General features: G+C 48.5%; 1 protein-coding gene across 1 annotated transcript in view; it reads left to right on the plus strand.

Annotated features, from left to right (window-relative positions):
- The window catches only part of Tmem163 (transmembrane protein 163), a 184,207-nt gene that overhangs the window by 159,290 nt on the left and 5,815 nt on the right, over positions 1 to 19,102 (plus strand). Inside the window, exon 6 of the mRNA XM_026779865.1 lies at positions 14,085 to 14,196. Within this exon, the coding sequence (XP_026635666.1) occupies positions 14,085 to 14,196 (112 nt within the window). The remainder of the gene's footprint in view (positions 1 to 14,084; positions 14,197 to 19,102) is intronic.

Here is a 19,102-nt window from a genome sequence, read left to right on the forward strand (position 1 = left end):
CTCCCTCCCCCTCTCTCTCTCCCCCCTTCTCTCTCCCTCCCTCCCTCCCTTCCCCCCTCACCTTCTTTTGCCTCACTTCTCTCTTCCTCACTCTGTTCCTTCTCCTCCTCCTTTTCCTGCTGCTCACATGACCCTTGGCACTGTGTGACTCCTCCCACAAAAAATAACTCAATGTAGTTTTAAAAACTGTAAACTCATCCTTGTCCGGTCACTTCCTGCTTGCCATCCGCTCTGTGTTGACCTTCATCTGCTTCCCTGGTCACTTGCACGGTAGAAACATCCCCACCTTTACCCCTGCTTGGTCTGCCCCTGTTGGTGGGATCTCTTGAGCATGGCTTTAGAGCAGTGGTTCTCAACCCCCCTAATGCTGGGGTCCTTTCGTACAGTTCCTCATGTTGCCGTGACCCGCAACCATAAAGTTAGTTTCCTTGCTACTTTATAAGTGTAGTTTTGCTACTGGTAATGTAAATATCTGTGTTTTCTGATGGTCTTAGATGATCCCTGTGAAAGGGTCATTGGACCCCCAAAGGGGTTGCAATCCGCCCCCGCCCCCAGTTGAGAGCTGCTGATAGAGACAAAAGCATCTGACAGAAGGAAGTGAGAGAACAGCTGTGTCTGAAGGAACAGCAGGGACACGGGGCTAAAGGAGCGTTTTCCTGGTCTTGCTGTCCATAAGTGTCTCATTGGCCTCTGCAACGAGGGTCTCATTTGGGGAGGGTATTTCTACAGGTCCCACAGGTCTCCAGTGAGGTCTCTGAGGCTCATAGCAACGATGTTAAAGATGTGAGATCGGAGATTCCAACTGTAAACTGAAGTCCCAGAAGAGAAGAAAATGCTTCCCACCCCAGCAAAGACTCTTCAAGGCTGATTGACTGATTTCGTGATTGGGCTGAGTTGGAATGCTGCCAGTCTGAAGCCAGATCGTGTGTGGCTGTTTTTAACCTCTCATTAACAACTGTCTTTGCCTGCCTCTGTGACTGACCTACCAACACCCATGACTGCGAAAGCTGGAAGATCATGGTAACTTGACCATTTATTCCAACCCAAAGCCAGATTGTCATACACAGCGTCTGAGACGATCCTTACAGAGACGTCCCCAATTTTCCGAACCCACCTACCTGATATTCCAGGCCATATATTAAAAAACCCCTTGACTTATGACTTTCTTTATTCCGTTAGTGTAAAATCTCCGTGAGGTAAAGGCACTTACCATGCAAGCTCGACAGCCTTAGTCTGATCCCTGGAGTCTGCACAAACTTAGAAAGAAAAAAACTGACTCCGCAAAGTTGTCCTCTGACTTCCATATGTGAACTGTGGCGTACACACACACAAACACAGACATATACACATACAACACACAAAATACACACAAAAACACACACAAATTAATTATCATTTTTTAAAGGTAGCTGGGTCCTGAGAAATGACACCTGAAGTTGACCTTTGACCTCTACATGCTTGCACGCACACACATAAAAGAATACACAGTCACAGAATTTGTCAATGTTGATCGAAACGTGTACTTGAAACACAGGGGCTGTGCTTAGCCACAAGTGGCCTCCCATTGTGAGGCCAGCTAGGAGCCCACTGAGATCTACCTAGGACAGAGGAGTCGCCATGAAGACAAGGTTTGCTCTCCCAGTGGTGACCCAGACACTCTGCTGACGATACTGTTTACCTGTGCTATAAACAGATGGTGTGGAAGACAATGTGTTTGATTAGACAGGAAAGCTAAACAGGGAGCTAAATATAGCAGCAGTCCGCAGAGGAGCTGTGTGGGAGACACGCGTGACCTCATGGCACATCCCATGAAGGACCCTGGCGGCTTGGGCTCCTGAGTTCATCTGCATCAGCTTCTGAGGTGTGAGCAGGTCGTTCTCCTGCTCTCCTGTCAGCTCTGGTTTCCTGGGAGACTCAGGAGTCTCCAATGGGTCTTTTTCCTGGCTCGGGGAACCTTTGTTTTTAATGAGTTTGTTGTATCTGTGAGCAACCCGCCATGTTGCTTCATCCTGTCATAATAGGTATTGTTGTGTTTTCTTCCTCTGAAACAGTGTTCTTTAGCTTGTCGCCTCAGACCTTTGGGACATTTCCGTAGTGGGTGGAGGTGTTGGACTGGCCACCATCTTACAACAAAGACACATTCTGGCTCAAGGGAGAGAGCCACAGACTCTGAATGGTGATGTGAATGATACACAGTCTCAGAGGCAGTGAGTGGACCCACGTTTCCTGACAACTGATCGAAGGCTCTCCCTGAGGACTGAGGGTTGCAAAGCCAGGCTCCACAGAGAGTTTCTAAAGATGGCTGTGTGAGAGACGCAGTTCGGAGACCCTAGCCCCACATAAGACTCAGTTAGTTCCAAGTCTAGGATCCTTTCCCTGTTTTTAATGACTGGAAACAACCCCTACCCCGCCCCAGTGGCTTTGGAGATTTTTATCTTGATTAGCATCGTGAAGACCCATCTTGTGGGACTGCAGTAACAAAAAAGGAAAGATAGGTTCATTTCTTTCCTGGTGCCAGTGCCCTGCCCCCTCCTATCCAAGGCAGATCTGTGTATTTAAGAGTGCTGATGATGTGGTTTGAGTTCTTGCCTAGTGTGTGTCAGGTCCTGGGGTCCATCCCTGCAGCTCCCCCATATCTCTCTCTCTCTCTCTCTCTCTCTCTCTCTCTCTCTCTCTCTCTCTCTCCCTCTCCCTCTCCCTCTGTTCCTACGGAGACATTCACAGATACACATAAATAAATGAAACAAGTCTTAGAGAACAAAAACAAGAGAAAACAAAGAAAACAGAGCAGAACAGCACTTCACTATTCCAACGAATCTTCCCTTGGGCAGATTTTTTCTAACCTCTTGGAACTTGTTTTTCTAACTGACTAATTAACTTACTTAGTTCATGCTTGTTTCTCTATGAGGTTTTCATTTGGAGAAAGGAACAAACATAATTTCAAAAGCCGTTTGGTGCCGTAGTATAAATAGTATAAATCCCCCCTTCGCTTCCCTACACGTCGGATGAGCCCTCGGCCGCGGGACCTTTCTGCATTTGGGACTGTTGTTTAGCCAGTGGTGAGGCTCATACTGAACGCTTGTTTTATTTCTTAAGCTCACACTAGAATGCCTGTTTATTCGGTGCACACAGTAAGTCCTAGCACAGCAAAGCAGTGGAAAGGGAGTTCTTGTAGAAACGAGAGCCCGTACTGTGAACTTCTTGTGCTCGGTCCTCATGTCTGTCACGTGAGAAGTGCTGTTTAGAATATTCTGCCTGTGGCCAAAATATGAGTATTTGCTCACAAAACCACACATCATGTAACCATGTTGTTGGGGGAACATTGGATATTTTTCTGGGATATAGGTTTGGGGACACTGGGTTGCCGGAGAGCCAGTATCCCTCCCTGCTTCCCTCTCTCCCCCCAAAATGAGCTCTTTGACCTTTGACCATCTCAGACCAAGATGGTTGAAGACAGGCTCTTTCCCCTAAAGAATTTTCCAAGGAGAGACAAAAAGGAAACTGGAGTGGCTGTGGGAGCTAGACCTCCCCCCTGTGGTGTGTGTGTGTGTGTGTGTGTGTGTGTGTGTGTGTGTGTGTGTGTAGGGTCGTTAGAGGAAACCGCTGCTGGGAGCTGCAGGCCTCCACAGTCTTCCTCAGTGACGACAGCTGTGTCCTGAGTTCTGCCCACCAGCTGTCTGTCTTTACCAACTCTGTCTTCATTAGCAATTCTCAAACACTACTAGCCCCAGTCTAGGTGTATTTTAATGACTTTCAGGTAGCCCAGGCTGGCCTTGAACTCCTTAGGTAGATAAGGATAACCTCCTTCCCCTACTTCCCTAGTGCCAAGATTACAGGCGTGTGCCACCATGCATGGCTGATGCTCTTCTGGGCACTGAATTCAGGACTCTGTTTGGCAGGCAAACACTTCATTAACCGAGCTACATCTCCAACCAGGTTTCAGCTGATACCCATGTTCCCAAAACAGCCTGTCCTCATGCTGATGTGTGAAGTAACTGTTAGCACACTGCAGTAGAACTCTGGAACTTTTTTGGTTGTTATTTGTGGTGGTTATTTCCCATATCTTGGAGTTTACACCGAGAGAGAGGCCTTTGGGAACTTGGACTTGCTGCCTCCCAAGGAACAGCTGAGTGCTTGTTGACTGAACAAAATCAGGTATGTCCAAGGCTGGTCTAGGTTAGGCCAGGACTGTGGTTAGGAAGTCAACAACCAATGGGATCTTGCCTTTCAGGGAATCAGGAAGGTTGCCAGGGAGCCCTTGGCGGACTCTTCAGTGTCTGTAGAGAAGCACAATAGACTGGCAAAGAAGAGTGTGTCTCAGACTGCTCCCCACATTCAAGGCTTTGACTGATCCGTGGTGAATATGAGTAGGTTTGGGGGTAGCTAGGCAAGCTGTCTGTCTGCACATTCGTTTTTCCTTTGGAATCTCAGCTGTTAGTATTTATTCAGTTGTTACTCATGAGTACTTGGGTGTGTCTGAGTGAACGTGTACCGCGTGAGCACAATCCAGAAGAGGGTGTTGGATCCCCTGGAGCTGGAGTTCAGGTGGTTGGGAGCCATTCAGTGTGTGGGCTCAGAACTGAGCTCAGGGCCTCAAGCAAGAAGCACTCTTAGCTGCTGAGTTAGCCAGCCAGCTCCAGCTAGGAGCATTTAATATTTTTTTCTGTTTTGTCCTCAAATGACAAGAGCCGTGAAATGCTCGCCTGTGGGAGGAGCTGGCCGAGGTAGTTTGCATAGAGGCCCATTTTCTGCTTTCCACTTTTCCTCTTCTGGGTCTCCTAGGTATGTGGTGGTTTTAGTTTCTGAGATTCTTGACCGTAACTCTTGGGGGACCGGCTCATTTGCAGGCTGCGAGGATGAACGTGTGGTGGCCTTGACTTGTCATGAAGTCTGCTGGCTGTGGCACAGAATATGTACAGATTGAGTGTCAATCACCCAGTGAACCCACTGCAGTTGGTTGAAGACCCTAAAGACTGAGCCCAGGTCTCCCTGAGGAAAGAGGGGGTCATTCCGGCTATGGGCATTAGCGTCTGTTCTGACCACCCCGCTGCTTGGCCTTGCGGGCTTCTAACTGCAGACTCACCAGAACCACCTCAGCTGATGCCTCTCAGTAGTTGTCTGCCGTAGGCTGACTTTCTGAGACAGCCGCAATTACTATCCTGAAATATTCTCCTTAAATGTCTAAGATGACAGCTGGGGAGTGCCTCACTATGATAGCCCAGGGTGGACTGGAATATATAATTCTTCTGCCTCAACCTTTCAAAGTCTGAGATTATGGGTGTGGGCCACCAGGATGGACTTATTACTTGTTTTTCTCCAACTTAGACACACATACACCCTAAGTTGTTTTACAAGGTCCATTATTTTTTAAAAAAAACAATTAACCTCTTCCCTAGAGAAAACATTTATAATTTTTAGACATCTCCACATCACTTTTATATTTTATTTTAGTTTTTATTATTAGAGTATTCTTAAAAATATTAATCGTGTGTCATTATAATTGGTTTTCTTTGTTAGCTCACTCTAGAAACTTCCTCACAAACATGTTCAGAGGTGTGTCTCCCAGGTGATTCCAGAGCCCAGCAGGCCGACCATCAAGATTAACTGTCACCGGTTATGTGATGTAATGTTTTTAGGAACCCCGAGGAGCCTCTTCGTTTAAATGTCATGATCATCCGGCGAGGAGGGTGTAGCCAGGTAGTCACCAGGGAAGGAAAGCATGGGCCCAGCCAGGTGGCTCATCTCTGCAACCATGGCAACACCTAGATATTGGAATACTCGGTTTCAGAGATTCACATTCTCATATGAGAAAGCAGAAGTGTGTCTGATGCCTCATTGAGCAGAAGCCAGGACATACCAGGGGGTGTCAGCCAGCCTCTCAGAAGGTCCCACTGGACCCCTGGACAATCACAGCGCTTTTGCTGGCAAGGCTGTGGCTTCCTTCCATGGTTCCTATGACCCTCACATCCGTCTCAGCTCCGTGGACCCCAGGAAGCTGCCACCTACTCTGCTCACTACCTGGCAGACCCTCACCTGTCAGTCTGTCGGGGCTGGGGTGGCCCAGTCTGTTTCAAGCCCATAAAGATCCCCAATGCTCCCTGTTTATCACACCACCCATCCAAGCGTCAGTGTTCGACATCCTGACTTCCGAATGGCCTGATGCTACCTTACAAATTCCCAAGCCTTCCAACGAGAACACGGGGTAATTTGTCAATATGATTTAATCACCAGCCGGGAGTGAGGCTTGTGCTTGGTGCTATTTCCCCACCTCTGAGGGGGCGGGGGAGGGTGGTGACGAAAAGTTCTGAAGATGAGAGCGACTGTGTTAATTTCACCTGGGGCCCGTAAATCGATTCTCATGCATTATTCAGCAGGCACTAGCATTGCCCTGGTGGCGCTCTGACAACATGCAGTGTCAGAATGGTTTGAAATCTGTCCTCATTAGGAAGGCAAAGGGCGCCTTTTTGCAGGCATAAGCAGGCGAGCCTCCAGAGTCCTTTCTTACCTCCTCATTGCCTATAAACAGGAAAGTGGGGGTCACCAGGGGAAGGCTGGATTGGCTTTGCAGATCCGGCCTCTGTCTGACATTATCAGGGACAATGCATCGTGTCCTGGACTTGCAACTGTTACTGTCACCGCCCATAAAGAATAAACCACACACAGGAGGTGACAACTGGCACACGCTATTGAAGAAATTTCATTTTGACACAAGAATTTCCTGTGAGCAATGGCATGAATACAAATGCTCTGAGATGCAGCTGTCTCGGGAAGATGGGAGTGGTGCCTAGGAGGGCAGAGAAACTCGGTCACATCCGTGTTAGAAACTGCGGCAGGCAGGTGTCGGGTTCTGCAGACCATGGGACACCTGTGTCCTAGGATAGCTGCGAATGTGGCCCAACACAAAACTCAGGTGGCAAATAGTGTTGAATGTTGGCCGTCCTTGACTATGTATGGAAACACGTGAAGACGATGAGAATCATGGAGAAGATGCGATCAGATGTCCTTACTCTGTGCTGATGGGCGTGGCATGATGAGAGAGGGTAAGTTCCCTGTTGTACGTCAGGTTGGAAGAGGTGGAGTTGCGTGGAGATCTCCTGACGGCCAAGGTCATTAGACCGACTAAGAGCCTGTTGTTGCTCCTGCAGGAGGCAGTACAGTCAAGCCTCCACCTCTGCTCATTTCTCTCTGGCATTTGCTTCTGGTCTCCTAAATAAGGGAACAGCATTAGATCCCATGAGGGTTAATCTTGGTTGTCAGATTAATTGTATCTGGAATTGATCTTTGGGCAGCACTGTTAATAGAGATGGAAGACCCTCTCTCGGAATGGGTGGTCACCTCCTTGCCTTCACTTGTTGCTGTTAGGTGCCTTTGTCCCATTGTCACTGCTGCCCCTGTCCTTCCCCACTATCAGAACCCAGCTTCTTCAGCTTCCCAAAGTAGACCAAAGACAGGCTGATTTTAGGAGTCCTCCAGGCCTTCAGCACCAGATCGGGACTGCTGGGGCATGGACTGAGCAGCTGCTGGATTCTCAGTCTTACATGTGAATATCAGGTGCATACGGCCACTGCCAATTTAATTTATATATGTGTGTATATACATATATGTATGTAATGTATATGTATATATGTATGTGTGTGTATGTATTATCATTTCTCTTCCTCTAGAGAACCTACAGACCCTATGAGCTGTCCTCCTATTTGTTAGCTCCTTGTAGTAACAATTTTTCCACTGGGAACATATGGAAAACTGCTTTATGCATGAGGAGCCTGGGTGGAATTACTAAAACAAAACAAAAATGAAAAAAAAAACATTTTATGGCAAAAGCTGAGACCAGTAGATTGAGTATCAGGGCCACACAAGACAGGACACTGAAACCTGCAACCTCGTGCAGGAATCTCAAAACCACACTGGTAAAAGAATTCAGAGCCAGGCAGTGGTGGCGCACACCTTTAGCCCCAGCACTCAGGAGGCAGAGGCAGGTGGAGGTCTGTGAGTTCGAGGCCAGCCTGGTCTACAGGGCAAGTTCCAGGATAGCCAGGGTTACACAAAGAAACCCTGTCTTGAAAAATCAAAAAGAAAAAGAAAAAATAATTCAGACTGAAACTTGCTTACTGTGTGGCCAACTGTATAAAATCCAAGATCAGGAGAAATTAATATATAGGCTTGCACTCATGAAGCAATTATAGGGGACTGAGTTGGGGACATGAGGGAACTCTCTGGGTGTTTTGGTGAGGTTTATTTGTATTTTACCACTTACACAATCAGATTCAATCTCCAAAATCTTTATATTAAAGTGTTTTATTATATTTTGATTGATTTAGTGCAGGGTGGGGTATGTGTGCCACAGAGAGAACATGGAGTTCAGGAATGTCTTGAGGGAGTCCTTTTCTCTTATGGGTCTGGAATTGAATTTGGAGAGGGTCAGACTTGACACCAAGTGCCTTTACTTGAAAGAGACCAAAACAGGGTGATCCCTGTGAGTTCCAAGCTAGCCTGGGCTACATAGTGAGTTCTTGGTCAACCTGAGCTATACTAGTGTAATTTCCAGATCAGCCTGGCTACACCCTGAGACCCTATATTGTTTACTTTTCTTGTTGTGACAACACATGTTGTAAGAAGCAGCTTAAGGAAGGAAGGGCTTTTTCTGGCTCACAGTTCAAGAGGAACGCAGACCACCACAGTAGTGAAGGCGTGGTGGCAGGAGTGTAAGGTGACTGGTCACAGTGTAGCTGCAGTCAGGAAGCAGAGTGAAGACAGAAAAGTAGAACCATGCCAAAAAACCTGAAGGCCATCCCCTGGTGACCCATGTCCTCCAGCAATGACTGGTGTCAAAGATTCCAACAATGTCCCAAACAGCACCACCAGCCAGGGACCAATATGCTCAAATGCATGACCCTATGGGGGACATTCCCACTTGACAGCAAAACCATCTGAAGATGAGAAGGATTGCAATCAGGACCACCTGATTGAGGAGGTGTTGTTTTCAGAGAGAAGGGTGACGATGGAAGGGCATGAAGACACACCGAGCTTCCAGGCAGGCAGAGGAACCTATACAAAGATGGGATAGGAACCCACAGTATCCATACTGAGGAACCAGAAGGAGGTCAGCATGACTCCGGCAGAATTAAAATAGCAGGTGAAGGCCGAGGGGTCAGCTCCATCAGGTAGCTTTGGCTGGCCTGGGATCCTCTGATCTGTTGTGGAAATAGAGAATTCTATCTCATGGGGACTTTGATTTATCAGCCCACATGCTGTTAGCTGAGGCAACGCTGGGGCCTGGCATCTCCCAGGAGAAAAACTCACTGGAGAACCTGGTCTGACTGGCAAGGTCCTTAACCTAGCAAGCACACAATGACAGATGTCACACGTCAGCACTAGAATCCTCACCTAGCTCAGGTTTTATCAGCTCCTCTCTAATTGCCTTTGAGTCTTAAAAAAAGAGCTGTAATTTTCTCCACCTTCTAGTCTGGGCCAAAAAATCAAAGGGGTGGGTGGCTTTTGTTAGACTGTGAAGGAGAGCCAGCAGATGTGAACTTGGGGTACAGGTCTTTGCCAATGGGTTGAGGTCACCCCCACCCCACCCCTGCTCTCCAAGCCTGTTTCCTTAGTGCAGCGTGAAGTGGCTTCTCCCTAGGGCTGGGTCCAACTCTGCTGCTGTGTGAGGTCATGGATCCCTCTTCACCGCAGGAGGGAGGCTTTCTCCTCTGGTGTGGTCACATGTGGAACCCAGATTGTTTCCCTGATTCATTCTGCTAGGTGAGATGGGGTTAATCTTGACCTAGATTGGAGTGTAGGATTCAAAGCTTTGTATGCATGTGTCTGTGTGCATGTTTGTGTGTGTGCAGGTATATGTCTGTGGTGTGTGCCTTTGTGTGTATACAAGTAGAAGATGGAACAACTGTCTACCTTGTTTTTTCAGGCAGAGTTTCTCACTGAACCTGTAACTCACCCATTAGGCTAGGTTGTTTGGCCCATGAGTCCTAGGGACCCACCTGTCTCTATTCACTTCCTTGGTACTGCGATTGTGAGGCCATGCCACAATGCCAGCTTTTTCATGCGGATTCTGAGGGTGGAAACCAGGTCCTCCTGCTTGCAAGGGGAACACACCACAGACTGAGCTACCACCTAGCCGAAACATGCTTTCAGCATCTAGAATCTTCCTAGTTCTTGGATTCCTCTACCAGCTGTTGGTCCTGCCAAGCTAAGGTGTTGTTTTTCACAGTTTGGGACCAACGAAATTGGAAAATTAGAGTCTGTCCATTATTCGCTCTTCGCAAAGACATGCCACTCACGTGGACTGATCAACAGCCACTGTCACATGCAATCTGAAAGACAAGAGGCATTTGAGGGCAGATGAGGTGGCTTCTTATAAGATGTCCTTCATCATGGGTCAGGCACTGCCCTAGTTTGGTTTCTGATGCTCTGATAAAACACTATGACCAAAAGTAATTTAGGGGAGAAAGGGTCTCTTGGCTTGTCATTCTGGGTCACATCACAGTCCACCACTGAGGGAAGTCAAGAGAAGAACTCAAGCAGGAATCATACATAGAAGAAGGCTCTCGCCCGGTGGTGGTGGCGCACGCCTTTAATCCCAGCACTCGGGAGGCAGAGGCAGGCGGATCTCTGTGAGTTCGAGACCAGCCTGGTCTACAGAGCTAGTTCCAGGACAGGCTCCAAAACCACAGAGAAACCCTGTCTCGAAAAACAAACAAACAAACAAACAAAAAAACAAAAACAAAAAAAAGGAGAAGAAGGCTCTCTTGGTTATCTTGCTTCTTTCTCTCCCCCTCCAACTCCATCTCTTTCTCTTCCCTGTCTCCCTACCCATGAACACACACACACACACACACACACACACACACACACACACACACACACACACACACGGGCAGTTTCTCAGTTGAGGTTCCCTCTTGTGGCTCTAGGTTGTATCAAATTGACAATAAATTGAGTACACACAGAGGCTAGGGAAACGGTTTGGTGGCTGATAGCATGGATGGCCCCCAGAGGACGTGGGTTCAGTCCCCTTGCACCTGTGTAGTGACTTACAGCTACCTATAACTCCAGTTCCAGGGGATCCAATGCCTTCTCAGGCCTCTGCAGACACTAGGCACAGGCGTACATATGCATAGAGCAAAACCAAACCAAACCAAAACCAAAAGAGCAAACAGATGAGGGGCACAGACACTATCTCAGACCATTTGGGCTACTGCCATGGAATAGGGTTCCGTCTGCAAGCAATGCTTGCTTCATACAGTCCTGGAGGTAGGGAAGGCAAGATGCCAGCCTTGTCTTCTTGCCTTGTCCCCACTCAAGGGAGTTTTCTGAGGTCTCTTTATAAGAGGGCCACTACTCCTGTATGTGGTGGTAATACTGATTGTCACCATGGCAGTATCTACAACAGTGGTCCTCAACTTTCCTAATGCTATAGCCACTTAACACAGTTCCTCATGCTGTGGTGACCCCCAGCCATAAAATTTCCTTGCTACTTCATAATTATAATTTTTCTATTGTTATGAATCATAATGCAAATATCTGTTTTCCGATGGTCTTAGGTGACCCCTGTGAAAGGGTCATTCAGCCCCAAAGCAGTCATGCCCCACAGGCTGAGAAGCACTGATCTACACTCACATTGGAGACAAGCTTCTAGGCACACCTGTGAGGAATTATTTAGATTTTTTTTTGCCCTTCATGAGGGAATCTCATGACTAGACTCCTCTTTCTGAGGCAGACCGTTGATGGAGCCACTCCTGTGCAGGTGACCACAGTTCCTGAGAGTGCTGTGTGGGTCCTGACTAGGGAGTCTCAGCCCGTGACCAAGCATCCTAGGTTGCTTACCAACAATGGAGATTTACTACTCACGCTTCTGGGATTGGAAATCCAAGGATCATGGTACCGATGCTTTGGCATCTTGTGATGACTTGCTTCCTGGTTCAAAGATGGCTGACTTTTCTGTGTCCTCATGTGGACAAGTATTAGAGGTCACAGTTCCGTGAGATGGATTATTTGAAGGTAATTATAAATCTGAAAATGTTTTAGCTCAGTGTTTCGTGTTTGTAGATGTAGGTTTGTATGTGTCTGCATTCATATGTGTGCAAGTGTACGTGGGGTGTGTGTGTGTGTGTGTATTGGTCTGGGCCTGTTGATTAGATCGATCCTTCTGTCCAGTGAGCCCCAGGGATCCAGTCATCTCTGCCTCCCCAGGTCTGGGATTGCATTGTACCTGGCTTGTTTTTTGTTGGATCTGGAGATCAAACTCAGACTATCCACTTGAGGGGATAACACTTCACCAACGAGACACCCCCCACCTGTGGACACTTCAGAGCCATGAAGAATCTATGTGCAGAGGGTTCATGTCCCCCACCAGTGTCCCCGTATTATCATCTCACAACCCCAGTGTGTCCTCCCCATGATGGGCTCATACGCTACAGATAAAGTCATGGATGCAGTTTTAATGTCCCAGTTTTTCCACTGATGCTTTTAGTCCCTGAACCTACCCTCAAATGCCACGCTAGATTTAATTACCAAACCTCCAGTGTTCAGTCGGTGACAGGTTCCAGATGTACCTTTGATATGTGGGGAATGAAGGTCAGGTGTTTTCTAAGTGATAATTTAGTTTAGGATTGCTTGATAGTCTTCGTATTAATCGGAGGCCGTGGATTTGGGGTGAGTCACGACAGAGGCACAGTCCCATCTCCTCATAGGATGTGTGGTATCACAACTCATGTCAGCCTCAATTACTCGTGCGGGTGGAGTCTGGTGGGTTAAAGCCCTCTAGTGCTACCATCCTCCCATTTCTTTCATTTTTTATTACATTTTAAACTTAGAGTGTGTGCGCGCGCGTGCATGCACTTGAGTGTGCGTGTATGCTTGCCACAGCATGGCTGGAGGACCATGACCAACCTTGGCAGTCGGTTCTCTCCTTTTACCACATGGGCCCCAGGGATTGAGCTCATGCCAGCAGGCCTGGCAGCAAGCATCTTCACCCACTGATCCATTTCAGCTGCCTCCATTTCCCTTCCCTTTGTTGGAACTGCTAGTCTTGAGGCTAAGTCCAGCCCAGGTTCGAGGAGAGCTGGTGATCCTGGGGTAGTTGGTCTTCCTAGGAGGAAGAGTAGATAAGAATTTGTGAGCACATACAGTCGGAGCTGCTGCTGTCAATGGTGGGCATTTGCGGGGTGGGGGCAGAGATGCTTTCACGTTGTACAGAAACCCCAAGTCCAGAGAGGTAATTTTTTAAAAAATGATTTAGTTTAGTTTCAATCCTGGCAAGGCAAGCTGTCTCCTTTGTCCCTGCGTCTGTCACTAGGATAGCAATTTTATTAATAAACTGCTAAAGGATGATCCTATTTCTCTCTAAATATCTGCTCCCGTGTTGAATTTCTGCTGGCAGTTGCATTTTAATCCTGGAGAACCTGGAGGCTGTGTCTCAGGGGAGCAACGCGTGGGAGCTCAAAGGGGATCTCTAGGGGCCTGATGTCAGGAGATAGCAATGAAGACACCAGCCTTGAACATGTGACTCACCCGTTTGCTTGCAAACGTTAATGCTGCACCTACAGGAAGTGTGAAAATCACGTCAACAGTGGACTATTTTTAGGCACCATTTTTTCCCACCTTGAAGATTATCTTTGAAATCTCAATTGTGTGAATGAAAAAAAACCACATGGGTTTTAAGTATCTCTAAAGAGAAAGGATCCTGTGGCTAAACCAGTTAGTTCCATGAGGAAGGGTTCTTGGGCAGTGACGTGGTCCCCAAATTCTCAGTTGCCTGCTTTGTGAATTCTCTAGAGAATACTACTTGGACATCATTCTTGGCATTATAACCAATCCTGTAACAATCAATGATTGCTGTGTGTTTTAGCAGAACTGCAGGCAGGGGGAATACATAATGGCTTTGTAAATATTAGTCTGGCCATTTTTAATAATCCTTTCTCAACTCCAGGCGCACAGGTGACCACCTGCGGTATACTGCCACCTGGCGGCAGCGTGTCTGACCCATCCCTTATACTTTACACAATGCTGGTGGGGAAGATGATTGCGCTAGCGAGAGATGACTTGTCAAAATCTGGAATGCTCTCTTCTAGGATGACTTCCTGTTCAGTGTCTCCATTTTAAGTGGCATCCTCTGCAGCGTCCTGGCTGTGCTGAAGTTTATGCTGGGGAAGGTCTTGACAAGCAGAGCTCTCATCACAGATGGTGAGTCGTGCAGGCGTTTCTTGTCTGAGGGCTGAGCTCTGAGCCAGGGCAGGTGCATCTGGATGCTGGTAGATGCTGGTCTTGCAAGTGAACTCGACAACTCGGGGATCCATTTACCACCAGCGCTATTCCCCAAACTTCTTACTTTGTGACTCTTGGAGCTCTCACGCCAAAGCAGGCGTCTACCACCCTAAGTTTCATCATATAAAACAGAGCAGAAATGACTGGGTTTCTTTTTTTGGTTTTTCAAGACAGGGTTTCTCTGTAGCTTTGGAGCCTGTCCTGGAACTAGCTCTTGTAGACCAGGCTGTTCTCGAACTCACAGAGATCCGCCTGCCTCTGCCTCCCGAGTGCTGGGATTAAAGGCGTGCGCCACCACTGCCCGGCATGACTGGGTTTCTTTTGGTTTCCTGAGATAGGGTCTTGTATGGAGCTCAGGCTGGCCTTGGACTTTCCTTTCTCCTATTTAGCCTCCCTCCCATGTATGGGGATTACAGATGTGTCCCACTAGACCTGGCCTTTTATTTTCTTAAGGAAAGAAATAGAGCTAGGGATATAACCAGTTCATAGAGTGCTTGCCTAGCATGCACAAACCTTGGGGGTTCGAGCCTCAGTAGGGTATTATCTGGGTAGAGTGGTGCACACCTGCCATCCAGCACTAGAGACGTGGAGGTAGGGGGGCCCTAAGTTCAAGGTTACCCTTGTCTTCATTGTAAATTCAAGGCCAGCACAGGCTACATGAAACCTTGCCTCACAAAGCAAACAAGACATCGGTCAAATTTATTTAAACTGAAGGATTGTAGGCTGAGATTGTTTTTCTCTGAGGATGTATCTGTGGCCCGGGTTCTTCAAGCAGAAGATAACAGAGCCTGGTGGGGCCTTGGTCTCTCTAAGCTGTGGATTCTGTGTCTCCCCCATCTGTGTTTCACCACCTGGTGCCTGGGGTGGGGGTGGGCCCCAGAGTAGTCAGAACGGCCTGCTAAGCTCCTAAGGATGAGGACAGCACAGGCACTCCCACTGTCATTTCCAAGGTAGACCTATCAGTCCCCAGGCTCTGCTGGCTTGCAGAGGTCTGGGGTCTGTATGCCTTCTGCTGCCCCCACCTCCGCTGCAATGAAGCCTGAAGCCTGAGCATGAACTCGGTGGTCAGAGCCACCCCCAGACCTGTCCATGATCACAAAGACCACCTATGGCTGTGACAAGACACCCCAACCAATCCGACTTAGGGGGAAAGAGTTTATTTGGCTCATACTCCCAGGGCTCATCCCATCATTTCAGGTAATCAGGAAAGGGATTTGAAGGAGTTCAACATATCCACAGTCAAGGGCAGAGAGAATGAACGTGTGCTTGCTTGTTAGTGATTGGCTAGCTTTTCCACTCAGCTACAGCCCAGTGCCCAAATTCAGGGGCCGGTGCTGCCCCCTTCAGGCGTTATTCCCACAGCAATTAAGTCAATAGGGACAATTCTTCAAACCCATAGGCCAACCTGACCTAGACAATCCCTCATTGAGACTCTCTCGCCCCTTGATGCTTGACTGTGTCAAGTTGACAACGACCATCCTTAGAGTATGACCTCATCTCTCTGCACTGATGGGCCTCGCGCCTGTGTATGTGGTTTTCCCTTATCCTCAGAGCTGCCCCATACTCAGATCTGTGCTTAGGCTTCCCTGAACTTCCGACTTCCCACCACTGTACCGAGTGTCTCGCTGTGTTGCACATACACGAAGAGGCCGAAGGACAGTTGTGGTCATTGTTCCTCAGTCACTGTCCTCCTTGGCTTGTGAGTAGACCAGACAGGCTGGTTAGTGAGCCCCTGCAATCCACCTCTCTCTCCCTCCCCAGAGCTGGGATTACACATGCATGCCACGATGCCTGGCTCTTTGGTTTGTTTTGTTTTACATCGATTCCAGGGAATAGAACTCAAGTCTCCATTTGTGGACCGAGCTATCTCCTCTGCTCCCTCTGAGCTTGATTTCCTACCTAAGTGGATATGTCCATCATGCTCAAACTGGAAGGAAACTCCAAAGAAAAGTCAGTATGTGGAGCGAAAGTATTCGTTCTCAAGCAGATGACTGCTGATTGGCTTCCTCCAGGAAAAGGGGTTCCTACCAGCTGGAAAGGGGCTCTGGAAGTTAGTGGGGGCAGATCCCAGGGAATGACTGTTCCCTGGGCAGAAAGACAGAAGTGTGGCTATTTTATCAAATATTTAAGTAGTTGGGAGACATGACTAACGCATTTTGAAGGCCCTTCTGGGTGTCTTGAGTGGGGAGCAGAAGGGAGGGAGGTGGCCACTGAAGTGGGGACAGGGTTCTGGGGAGGCAAGGAGGTGGCCGCAAGAAATGGTTAGAGAGGATGACCTGCCATGAATAATGGCAGCAGACCCCTTCTCCTACAAGGGGGTGTCTCTGGCAGATGGAGCTATAGTAATTACAACCATCTCCTCATTGTGCAGTCCAGAATCTGGGCTCCAGTTGTTCATTAGCTTTAGGGGGCTACCTGCAACCCTTTCTTCTCTCTTTGGAAGCAGAGTGGGGTCAGGATTAAGGATCCCTGGCTATTCTTATTGTTGGGGGTCCATTTTTCAGTTATGAGAAGACAATGTACTGCTCCATTCTGCCACCCTCAGTAGCCTGAGGCGTTTTCTTAGACTTTTAGGGACTTTAGTCCCGGCCACTTGGGATTGATGGCTTTGATGCTGGAAAGAATTTCAGAAGTAGCTGATGTAGTAAAGTGGACTTGGTTGGCTTATTAAAGGTATTTTAATATAGGCTTCCAAGAAGGTGCTCAGAAGACAGTAGACACAGCCACACGAGGAGAGGGTGCCTCTCAGGGGAGAATACGGGAAGTAAGATGTACCCCAGTGTGGGTGTGAAGTCCTCAGGGCACAGCAAGTGATTAGCTGTCATAGAATTGGCCATTTAGACTCTTCTGGTGTCTCTCAAGTTTCATCTCAACGGTTGCTAAGAACTCTCTCTCTCTCTCTCTCTCTCTCTCTCTCTCTCTCTCTCTCTCTCTCACACACACACACACACACACACACACACACACACACACACACACACACTTTCCTTCTCTTTTCCAACCTTCTGGAGATGCCTTGGATGGGACAATATCTTGATAAGGGGAAGCTAGGAACTATGAGGTGACACAGAGGGTTAGTACATGCTCTTTCCCTGAAATGGGCTTTCTGGTGAGATTCCCAGAAAATTCTAGCCTTGTGACTAAGATGGGAAAGAAACCTTAAGTAGCTGTCAGTTACCAGGAGATTCTTGCTTGTCTGCTGGTGAGTGGCCTTAGCTAGATGCCTGGGGAGGGGTTTCTTTCTTTTTGCCCCCCCCCCCCCGCTAAACTTTTCCTACATTTCTATCTTGCCTCACTTTGGTGCATGCCCTGTGGCTGTTCCTCTGGTTGAGGCAGAGCCAAGAATCTTCTCTCCCAACAGAGACCAGTAGTGACATTCTAGAACCCTTATCCTATGAGCAAGACAGCCCCTGACTTGTTCCCATGATGTCAATGCATCCTGGACTGGAGCTCTGTGGGAGCTGGGCCCTGCTGGCTCAGCCGGCTGGCTCCTTGGTGTGTGTGTGTGTGTGTGTGTGTGTGTGTGTGTGTGTGTGTGTGTGTGTATGGGGGACAAGTGTCTTGGCATTCAAGAAGCAGGTCTTCAGGGGAAAGTAACAGCAGCTAGTAGGGGGTGGAGCCAGGGGGTGGGGGAAAGGACCAGCATCTTCTTCGTGCACCTCGGAGGCTCTTGGTCCAGCTGGTTGGTTGCTGTAGACATTCAGTAAGCATGTAAACGTGCACTCGGACAGAAGGTGAAGCCAGGAATGTAGCTCTGTTAGTAGGAGTGCTCACCTGAATGAGTAGAGATCTGGATTCCATTCCTAGTACCTACTAAATCACCTACTAAACCAGGCATGGTGGTATAAGCCTGTAATAACAGCTCTCGGGAGGAGGGCCGGAGGATAGGCAGTTCCGCTCATTCTTGGTGAGTGTGAGGCCAGCCTGGACTGCAAGACTAAAATAGCCCTGAGCACAAATGAGGAATCAAAGTAAGACAACTATGCAAGAGGCCACCTTGTGGAAGTTTCCAGTAAGGAAGGGCTGGCAGTCTGAAGGAATCAGGGAACCCCCTGAGAAGAGGGGCCAGATGTCTCATTCCTTTCCAACTTGAAAACACTTGGAACCTCTGTGAAAATCCTTATCAGACTGTTCGGCGTGGAATTAAAGATTACACAGATCAATTAGTTACACAGATTCCAATCTAGTCGCGAAAGTCAGGTCAGTACCATCTCCAGTCAGCATGGCCCCCACTAGTCTGTGCTGTCAAGCCAGCCACAGGGTTTATTCTGTAGAACACCTCTGAGGTTAGAAGTGAGGACACAAACCTGGGTCTGGTGAGTGACTGCCAGAGACTGGTATGTGTGTGTTTGGGGGGGGGCACTCGAGAACTTTCAGGACCCTGTGATCACAGTCTTGGCAGCTAGGGGCAGAAGCAGAGGCAGGGACAGAGGCAGAGGCAGGGGCAGGGGCAGGGGCAGAGATTGGGGCAGGGACAGAGGCAGGGGCAGAGTCAGAGGCTGGAACAAGGGAAGAGGTGGGGGCAGAAGCAGGGGCAAAGGCTGGAGCAGAGACAGGAGCAGAGGCAGAGGCAGGGGAAGTGGCAAAGGCAGGGACAGGGGCAGGGACAGAGGCAGAAGCAAGAGCAGAAGCAGGTGCTAAGGAAGAGGCAGAAGCAGAGGCAGGGGCAGGGGCAGAGGTAGAGGCAAGCTAGGCAGCCCAGCTAGCTTCAGGTTCAGTGACTGTCTTGAAAAACAGAATAGAATGTGATATGAGAATGACCGCTGAGGGTGACCTCTTCTCTCTCTCTCTCTCTCTCTCTCTCTCTCTCTCTCTCTCTCTCTCT

The sequence above is a fragment of the Microtus ochrogaster genome, chromosome 6, assembly GCF_000317375.1.
Source record: "Microtus ochrogaster isolate Prairie Vole_2 chromosome 6, MicOch1.0, whole genome shotgun sequence".
Taxonomy (NCBI): Eukaryota; Metazoa; Chordata; class Mammalia; order Rodentia; family Cricetidae; genus Microtus; species Microtus ochrogaster.